General features: G+C 45.6%; 1 protein-coding gene across 1 annotated transcript; it reads left to right on the forward strand.

Annotated features, from left to right (window-relative positions):
- Positions 1–1066: 1066 nt before the first annotated feature.
- LOC117710074 (olfactory receptor 1L4-like) lies at positions 1067–7587 on the forward strand. The gene is made up of 3 exons (XM_076935234.1): positions 1067–1529; positions 4177–4315; positions 5454–7587. The coding sequence occupies exon 3, from the start codon at positions 6275–6277 to the stop codon at positions 7217–7219; it is 945 nt and encodes a 314-aa protein (XP_076791349.1). The 5' UTR covers positions 1067–1529; positions 4177–4315; positions 5454–6274; the 3' UTR covers positions 7220–7587.
- Positions 7588–9859: the final 2272 nt, after the last annotated feature.

Genomic DNA, 9859 nt, shown 5'->3' on the forward strand with positions numbered 1-9859 from the left:
AGACAGAGGGGGGCTATGGTACCTACGGTGTTTACAGAGGCCAGAGGCTCTGAACAGAGGCTTTGAATCCCTCTGTAGGTGAACTTACAAGTTGTTGTGAACCATCCAGCATGGATGCTGGGAGTTGAACTCAGATCATTGGCAAGAGTTTCAAATGCTTTCGACCGCTAACCATCTCTCCAGTCTTCCTTTGTGATTTTAAAAACATGTTTTTTTTTTTTTTGAGAATTCTGTAGATGAGTCTATGTTTATACTGTCCCACGTCCTTCTCTTTCCTCTAGCTCTTCCCATATCCTTTTCTCACACCCAGAGCCTCTTATTCTTTAGTTATTATTGTTGCACACACACACACACACACACACACACACACACACACACACACGTTCATTTCGTGTTGCTCAGCAGTGGTACTTGTATCCTGAAGGTGAACATAACCATCTCATTGAATTTAAGGTCCACTCACTAGGAAGGAAACCTTGCCTGGTACTGTGAACCTAATCCACTGCTCATGGCTGGTGAGGGTGTTGACCCTGGAAGGGACCCACTACTGCCATTTCCCTAAACCAATATAATTTCTAACTGCATTCCAAATATTTATACTTATCCCTACAAATCAAGTGTAGTTCTCGCTCCTTATTAAGGAAGTGTCTTTTTAAGGCAGTCAGAGACCATCCCAGGACCCTTCAAAATGCTACATTTTATATATTTAAAATCTCCCCATTCTTCTGCTTGACTTAAAGCCTCCTTTCTCCTAGAAGTGGTCCCTGAGCACCCAAGACACAAGTGCCACTTCTGTTCTAACTCCCTAGGGTGCTTGCTGCCCAGCATTGTAGGCAACTGTGCCTACGTCTTTTCTCTCCAAACTGAATGTTAATGTCAAGGCCACATGTTCACAATTTTCCACCTTCAAGCATGAAGAGGTCATCATTTCTCCCTTCTCAATTTTCCAACAGGGACACTAAAACCACAGGGGAGTGGTGATTTTCCCAGGGTCAAAGCAGTTGTGAATTAAATGACTCACTTATTCTCATACTTGTGTGGCACTCCTGGGATCTCAGTAGGTCATCTCTCATGAACACTGAATACGTGTCAAGTGAATGAGGCCATGCTGGAGAAGCTCACTGTGGGATGTGACTATTAGTTCCAGAGAAAGCTAGGCAGAGACAGACAGACAGACAGACAGACAGACAGACAAGGTAGTGTCCTTAGGAGGCAATGAGCCACTGGGAAATCAAGTCCTCCAGATCTAGAATGTCTCTTTGGTGAGGCCAGCAAGGAGCTCAGGATACTCAGCAGGCTTTGGAAGAAGAAGCTGAGACTGTTTTGTTCTTACTCTGGATCCAGCAGGACAGCATTATATGATACTAATGTCTCCAGTTTCACTGTGGAGTGAGAGGACTGCAAAGCTCAAGCCCATGATGAACAGCTTCACGCAGAACATAGAGATCCACTGCCCTGACATAGATCCTGCTGTCTTGGGAACTCAGCCAAGAACCCCAGCCTCTCCTTCTTTCACCTTCCATTTCTAGGTGAGGCAGGACCACCATGGTGGAGGTGGGTTCTTGGGAAGTACTTCCAGATCTGTATTGAGAGACTGGCTTTTAAGTGGTCTCTCAGAAACACTGTTCTGCTCTCCTCACAGCAGGGTCAGGAGAGTCTCCTTCCCATCTAAGGTCACACAGCAAGTTTGCATATCTAGAGATGTCTGGGAAAAGCCAGGAAGAGGAGGTCAGTGTCCCTGTCTGTTGATATTTATCCAGCCCTGTCCCCACTTAGGCCTTCTCTTTGAGGAGGATGAGGCAGGTAAGAAATAGCATAAGGCATTGAGCATGGGGCCAGGACAGCCACTATCATGTCAAGGGACATCTCTCTTAATTTCAGATTCTCAGAAACTTTGATCACTTTTTCATTTCCACAGCAGTATAGGAGAAGGGACCGTAGGCTGACTGAAGTCCAAAGAGTCCTGTTGGGAAAAAAGATTACAGAGACCATGGTGTTCCTGTAGTGTTTCCTAGACAATTAGTCAGCTGGTGATCCCTTTACTACTGTGCAGCAGGTCATTCCTTTCACCTTTGGTTGTGGAAACAAAGCTGCCTCTTCAGGGCATACCTTCTGTGACAGCTCTGCTGCAAGCAGGCCAGTCTGTGCTTTCAGAGCTGAGCCCGGGCACACTCATGGGTGAGCTGTTGGGCAGGAAGGACTGTGGTGGAGTGGTAAGGTGGATATCAAGCACCAGGGAGAGGGATACATAAGGACCATGGCAAACTGCATGTGAGTGACTGCAGGATTCAGAGTCTGTGACTGGAATTTTGGCTGGCCTCTTGGATTGCTGAATGATTTCAGGTGCATTGGAGCCCAGACTTGGAGCATGGTATTGGGTAAGACACCCTTGCCCCTTTCCTGGTAAAAAATCAGAGAGCTTAGCACTTTGACTGTGTCATGTTCATCTGTGAATATACACCTTGCCCAGTGCTCAAGTCCCTCCCTGGCAGGAAGTAGCTAACAATAGTTGAGACTGCTGAACAAAGGGTTGAGAAGAAATGAGGAAGTGCTGACAGCCAAGTAGAAGAGAGACAGTTGTCTTCAGAATACAAAGGGCTTATTTTGGAATTGAACTTAAAATTGCCATTGAAGAGAAAGCTTTCTGCTGTCTGTTGAGAGCACAGTGGCTGCTCTGGAAGAAATGAGATTCAAGGAAGTAGACAGAAGCACTCCAGCAAAGAGTGCTGGAGACAGTTTCCCCTGCCCATGCTGAAAGAGCAGACAAACCTGCAAATATAGAGAGCAAGAACAGAGTTGACAGGTCATGCATGCCTAGTCATGGGTTGGGTCGCACTGTGTGTGGAGAGGCCATTGATATTGTCATGTTTCCATCATTTCTTCCTGTGTTCAGAAATGACACAGGAAGTTCACATATGACTGCTTTCTGTAGTGCATGGACTATGTCTATTTCTCTGTGTGAGTAGTTAACACCTGTATCTCAGTGGGTGTGTCTCTGGTATGTCTGTGTATCTGGTTATGTCAGGACATACCTGTGTCCTTTGTGGATATGCGTCATTAAGCTCTGCGTCTTTGTGTAACTGAACTGCTGGTGCATTGTTGATTCTGCATGCGTTTAGGGCAGCAGGTGCCTGGGAATGAAGGTTGCTGGTCCTATGTACTATGTATCTCTGCCTCATTCTGATCTCTTAAATAAGTCCTGCCTATGTAGTACCTGCGTTTCTTGGGGTACTGAAAGAGTTTCCAGTATCCGAGAACTCAGTCTTGTGCCAGGTGTTTCGGGAGCAGACAACATATCTCCTATTATCAAAAATAGCTAGGAGCTGGAGTTGACATTTACTAGGCACCTAGCATCTGCTAAGTGCTTATGAGGAGATATAATTATTATTTATATTTTTAGTTTGGTCTCAAACTCCTGGACTAAAGTGATCCTCCTAACTCAGCATGGGCCTCCATTTCCAGCTCTTAATTATTCCAGTTTAACAGGGAAGAAAGAAACAGCTCAAAGAGATCAAGTAACTTCTCCTTATAATTTCCTATTAAAAAATCTTTTCTACCTAGTCTGTTTGGTTGAATGGTTTCAAGCTGGCCCTGGTAAAATGTCATCCCTTCTGTGGAGTCTTCTAAGATTTCCAAGAGAATTGGGTCAAAGCCCTGGCAAATTCAGGTGTGAAAAGGCAACTGAATGTTTGGAAGGTTCATGATCTAGGGGAGGATAAGCAACACACAGAAAAAAATCACCAGCAACAACTGAGTTCCACCTGTAAATATGAGCTAGAAGAGGAGGGAAAGAGGAATGGAAGGATGCTCCAGAAGTCCAGAGAGGACGTGGGGCTTCTGTGTGGTAGGGGAGGGAAGCTAGGTTTAGGTGTTGGAGTAGGGGAGGGATAGCATCTTAGGTAGGCAACAAGATGTTGGGAAGGCTTGTGAGAAAGATGTGAGAAGCACTGAAAAGACCAACCAGGCCGGCCTCCAGGGAAGGGGAAACTTCTGGAAGCAGCTTATGAGAAGACTGGATTAAAATTCTGGGAATCATGTTGGAAGGCTTTAGGCAGCATCCTGAACCATCCACACTGTCTCCAGTGGGCGAGACTTGAGTTGTCCAGGCAAGAAAGCTGGCTGGGAAGAACACCCAGGTCTTTTACTGCTCTGGATTTTCCTCTCTCTGGTCCACAGGAAATTCACTGACGTCTCTGGAACTTCATCTCAGGATGGAAGGCAATACATCTATCTCCATGACTTGGGACTTCTGGCCAGGAGGGAGACCAGCCTCCATGGGCTTCAGACATTGGTGAGACTGGCCAGCAGTCTGAAGGTGAGAGAACTCAGCACATTTCTGCTGCATCTTGCCATGTGTCTTCCCTTCCTTCCACCTCATCGCCTCAAGCCAGCTCGGCACACACTATACCCAGAGGCTAAAACCCACTCTGAATGGTGTTTGTGAAAGGGGGCATGTCTGAGCTTCCATCCTCCCACAAATCATCTTGCTGTGCCTTTACATTCTCCTTCCCTCCTTGCCAATGTTCTTCCTACTCCTGTGAGCCTGTGCTTGTAGTGGTGTACACATGCTTCCAAACTCAACCTCAAATCTCCTCTGGAATCTCCCTTAAATAAGCCAGGCAGAGGAATGATTCCCTTCTGGATACACACATTTAAGGTGGAGTTTGCTATATTCTGCATTGCTTGAGGTTAGGTCACGGGCTAACTTAGCTCTGTAGTCTCGTTGTTCATTCCAGTGCTTGACCTGGACAGATCACTAAGAAGTGGGCATGAACTATATGGTTGGACCATTATACTGCTTAGTAAACTTCACACAGCTCAGCCCCAGCTGGAACATTGTCTGCTTCTGTTAAGAAAATGTTTTCCCCCAAAAAGAGTGACCAGAATGAAAAGGACATGAAAATTGGGTCCTTTAAGGCTGGATCTCGGGCACCATAGGTTGAAGAAAGATGACTTAGCAGACATAGAACAGATTGCTTTCACTGCCAGGAAAAAGCCATAGAGAAAGGCAGCTTGGCACACACTATACCCAGAGGCTAAATTGAGACTATTTGTGATAGTTACATGAAAACCAGATTCAGTTCAATTAAAGAAACTAAAATAACTAAATAAGTATATACCTCCAGTGTCAGACTGATCTATCTCAAAAAGCCACTGGGAACCCACCAGAGAGCAGATAGAAGCCATCAGGTCCGGGGAAAGGGAGCTACGCCAGCTAGCATCTGCACCTTGCTTAATCCTTGATCAGATAGAGACTAAATGAAAGCGGTTCTGTGATTACACAGACAACCAGGATAAAACTCAGGCATCTTTGGTTTTAAAGTCATGCTTTTTCTGCAGCACCACACACACATCTAAGGAAGCAGTAAGGAAGAACGGCCTGGTTCTGACATAAAGGATGGAGTGGAGGGTTGCCAAGGTACAAAGGTGGTTTTCCTGTTCTTTGCAAACAGGGACGGCTCCTGAGTGATAATGACAGAGGAAGAAAAATGAAAAGATGGGAAAAGCCTGAAAAGTTGTCCTGGCAGTTGATTGACTGGTCATCATTCAGTCTCCTCCACTGTCCATTCTCCTGTGTTCACTCACTGGTCTACAGAAAGTGTTATTCAAGACATTCTTATTGCACACAGATCCTTGGACAGGGTAGTATGTTGCAGTTTTTTCTTGACAGTCACTTGCCCCATTATCTTCTAGGACCACACAGAAACATGATCCCTTTCTCTTGGCAGATGGTGGGCAGGTCACCTCAGCCATAGAAAGTTCTACTGGCCGTAGAGCAGTGTGGGAAAGGGTATGGGGCTTTCAGGAAGACGTTGAATGGGGACAAATGAGAGCATTACTTTTGAGATTACAGAAATTTGGACGTTTTCTGCCTAACTGATTTTATGAGCTGAGTTCAGAGCAAGGGCAGGCTTTGTCCCTGTGTCATCTGTGGGTGTTTCAGTCTTTCTATACCAACAACCCCATACATCCAGAAGTTTTGTCTAATAAACTCTTGCCCCGTCTCAAGGACCTAATTCAGGTAATTTTTCATTGAACTCTTCCCAATCTCTCCAGGAAAAAATATCCTACTCAGCTCATATGAGTAGGCTACTCAGGCGTGCATGTGGTATAGACAAATAAACAGATAAAATAGCAAATAGATTTAAAGTATTAAAATCTTTGATTTTAAGATTATGGTACCTGGAGGTCTAGGAAATCTACTTGGGGTTTCTAGAACTTAGGTCCTCTGTCCTATCTCGCCCTTCAGCATTCTCACAGGTACCCGACCTCGATGGCTGGGACCAACCTCACACACCGACCACAGTTCCAGCTCCTCGGCTTGATGGATGGCACGGAATCCCACCCACTGCTGTTTCTGCTTTTCCTTAGCATTTACCTGCTCAACGCCCTGGGCAATCTGAGCATGGTGGTGCTTGTGAGGTCCGACGGTGCTCTGTGCTCCCCCATGTATTATTTCCTGGGTCACCTGAGCCTTGTGGATGTCTGCTTTACCACAGTCACTGTCCCCAGACTGCTGGCCACCCTGCTCCACCCTGGCCAGGCCATGTCCTTCCAGGCTTGCTTTGCCCAGATGTACTTCTTCGTAGCTCTGGGCATCACCGAGAGCTACCTCCTGGCAGCCATGTCCTATGACCGTGCGGTGGCCGTGTGCAGGCCTCTGCACTACGGTGTAGTCATGACACCTTGGCGCTGCTTTGTGCTGGTGGCTGCATCCTGGGCTGTGGCCCATCTGCACTCTCTGCTGCATACACTGCTCATCTCTGCTCTCTCCTACCCTCGCTCTTCCCCAGTGCGCCACTTCTTTTGTGACATGACCGTAATGCTGAGCCTGGCAACCTCTGACACATCAGCTGCAGAGACGGCCATCTTCTCAGAGGGCCTAGTAGTAGTACTGACCCCTCTGCTCCTCGTGTCCCTCTCCTATGCACGCATCCTCGTGGCAGTGCTTGGGATGCGGACCACAGGAGGCCGCCACCGTGTCTTCTCCACCTGTGGGGCCCACCTGGTGGTAGTGTCACTTTTCTTTGGCTCAGTCCTCTCCGTCTACTTCCGTCCATCATCTGCTTACTCAGCTCGCTATGACCGCATGGCCAGCGTGGTCTATGCGGTAGTCACACCAACCTTGAACCCTTTTATCTACAGTCTTCGGAACAAAGAGGTCAAGGGCGCCCTAAAAAGGGGTTTCAGATGGAGAGCAGCACCCCAAGATGAGTAATGGAAGGTCCAGGTTAACTGGCATGTCAATAATAGTACCAACTCCTAAACCAATATATTCTCCTTTATTCCCCGTTTCTTGAAGTTCTGTTAGTTTTGCTCTTACACAGACTTACGCCTTGTTAAATAAGAATTAGATCCCAAGCAAATTGACCACACATTATATAGTGGTATGTAACACAAAGCGAAACAGCAGTAAATTGGATGCCTTTGTATGTTGTCTGGATGCTCAACAGAGTCTAGTCTCACTAGGAGATTCTAATTTTTGGAAAATTGAAAAAATAAAAAGAGAGCAGAAAAAGGTAAGGAGAAGCTCACCTGGTTATCTATGCAATGGGAATGCAGAATGCAAGTAACATCAACAGGGAAATGGAGAAGCTGGGAAGGCGGGCACGTGGGAGTGTTCGTGCTGCGACAGCCACAGCCCTGCAGGCTTTTCCTGGAGTACTTCAAGATAATTTAAATTTGATGTTAACTTAATGTTTTTCTTCTTAGATTATATATCCTGTATTTGCATTGTAAACATTCAAGGAGACAAAATCCTCCTTTACCCACCCAAATCAACCTCCACTGCCATCTCAGCTTCTCTGTGCACTATTCTGCAATTTTTTTACATCTTGAAATAATGTGTCTAGAAGAGTTCATCGAATTGCTACATATCACACTCCTAAGTTTGTGAATACTCAGCTACAACTTCTGCTTATTTACACAGTCCCTTGTCCACACTTTAACAATTTAAAATGTCTTCTCACCTTTTCACTATTAACAGGGTAGGATGGACATTTAGTAATGAGCTGTTTGTGGCAAATGCTGTCCTAAGTTCACTATGCACATGACTGTCACCGAATGGGAGTCCATGAGGAATTCACAGTGTGCAACACAGGAAACAGAGTGAGAGGGGACTAGAGGTTGTCCCGATGTCAGAAGCCCAAGGAGTTCACTTTTTAAAATTTAATCTTTTATTTATTTATTTTTGTACACTCCAGATTTTATTCCCCTCCTGGTCCACCCTGCAACTGCTCCACATCCCATATTGTCCTCCCCACCCCTCTGTCTCCAGGAGGATGTTCCAACACCCCACCATCCACCCCACCAGACCTTTAAACTCCCTGGGGCCTCCAGTCTCTTGAGGGTTATGTGCATCTTCTCTGGCTGAACCCAGATCCAGCAGTTCTCTGCTGTATATATGTGTTGGAGGCCTCATATCAGCTGGTGTATGCTGCCTGGTTGGTGATCCAGTGTTTGAGAGATCTTGGGGGTCCATGTTAATTGAGACTGCTGGTCTTCCTATAGGGTTGCCCTCCTTCTCAGTTTCTTCCAGTTTTCCCCTAATTCAACCACAGGGGTCAGCAGCTTCTGTCCATTGGTTGGGTGTAAATATCTGCATCTGACTCTTTCAGCTGTTTGTTGGGTCTTCTGGAGGGCAGTCATGACAGGTGCATTTTTGTGAGCGCTCCATAGCCATGGTAATAGTGTCAGGCCTTGGGGCCTCCCCTTGAGCTGGATTCCACTTTGGGCCTATCACCAGACCTTCTTTTCCTCAAGCTCCTCTCCATTTTTGTCCCTGCAATTCTTTCAGACAGGAACAATTATGGGTCAGAGTTTTGACTGTGGGATGGGAACTCCATCCCTCACTTGATGGCCCTCAGGGCTTCAGTTCTTTTCCCTCACCCAAAACAAGACTAGGTTCCCCTCTTACCCCCCACTGTCAGTCCACTTTCCCTCCCAGGTCCCTCCTTCCCTTCCCCCTTGTGATTGCTTTCTTCTCCCTCCCAAGTGGGACTGAGGTGTCCTCACTTGGGCCCTTCAGCTCATTGACTTTTTGAGTTTTGTGGACTGTATCTTGGGCATTATTTACTTTTTTGGCTAATATCCATTTATTAGTGAGTATATACCACATTTTCTGTATCCATTCTTCTGTTGTGGGACATCTGGGTTGTTTCCAGCTTCTGGTTATCACAAACAAGGCCACTATGAACATAGTGGAACATGTGCCCCTGTGGCATGATGGGACATCTTTTGGGTATATTCCCAACAGTGATATTGCTGGGTCTTCAGGTAGATCTATTTCCAGTTTTCTGAAGAATCTCCAGGTTGATTTCCAGAGTGATTGTACCAGCTTGCAATCCCACCAGCAATGGAGGAGTGTTCCTCTTTCTCCACATCCTCCCCAACATTGTTGTCACCTGTGTATTCTATCCACCTTTTCACCTTATTAAATAACTGTTAGTTGCTAATGTAGAAACTCCTTGAACAACACATTTCTGTTTACATTTGTTTGCTTTGATTGTTATTATTATTTTATTCTTTCCTTTGTATTAGTTATATATTTATTATCTTATTAATGAGATGCAGTATGCTAGTTCAATGTATGTACACCACACACCTTGGTGGAATCCAGCTTTCCTCTGTATGTCCTTCTCCTGTCTCACTTTTAGTTTTTAATGTTGTCTCTTTTCTTACTCATCTGGCTTCTTCTTACTTAGGTTTCTTAAGGCTTTTATTCTGCTTTGTGTTGTTCTACTTGCCAAAGCTTATCTTCATTAGCCATCCCAAAGAATGGACATTTAGTTTTACCGATATTGACTTTATTGTTTCTTGACATCCAATTCCACTGATGCTTTTCACTTCTGCATTTATT

The sequence above is a fragment of the Arvicanthis niloticus genome, chromosome 6, assembly GCF_011762505.2.
Source record: "Arvicanthis niloticus isolate mArvNil1 chromosome 6, mArvNil1.pat.X, whole genome shotgun sequence".
NCBI classification, from domain to species: Eukaryota; Metazoa; Chordata; class Mammalia; order Rodentia; family Muridae; genus Arvicanthis; species Arvicanthis niloticus.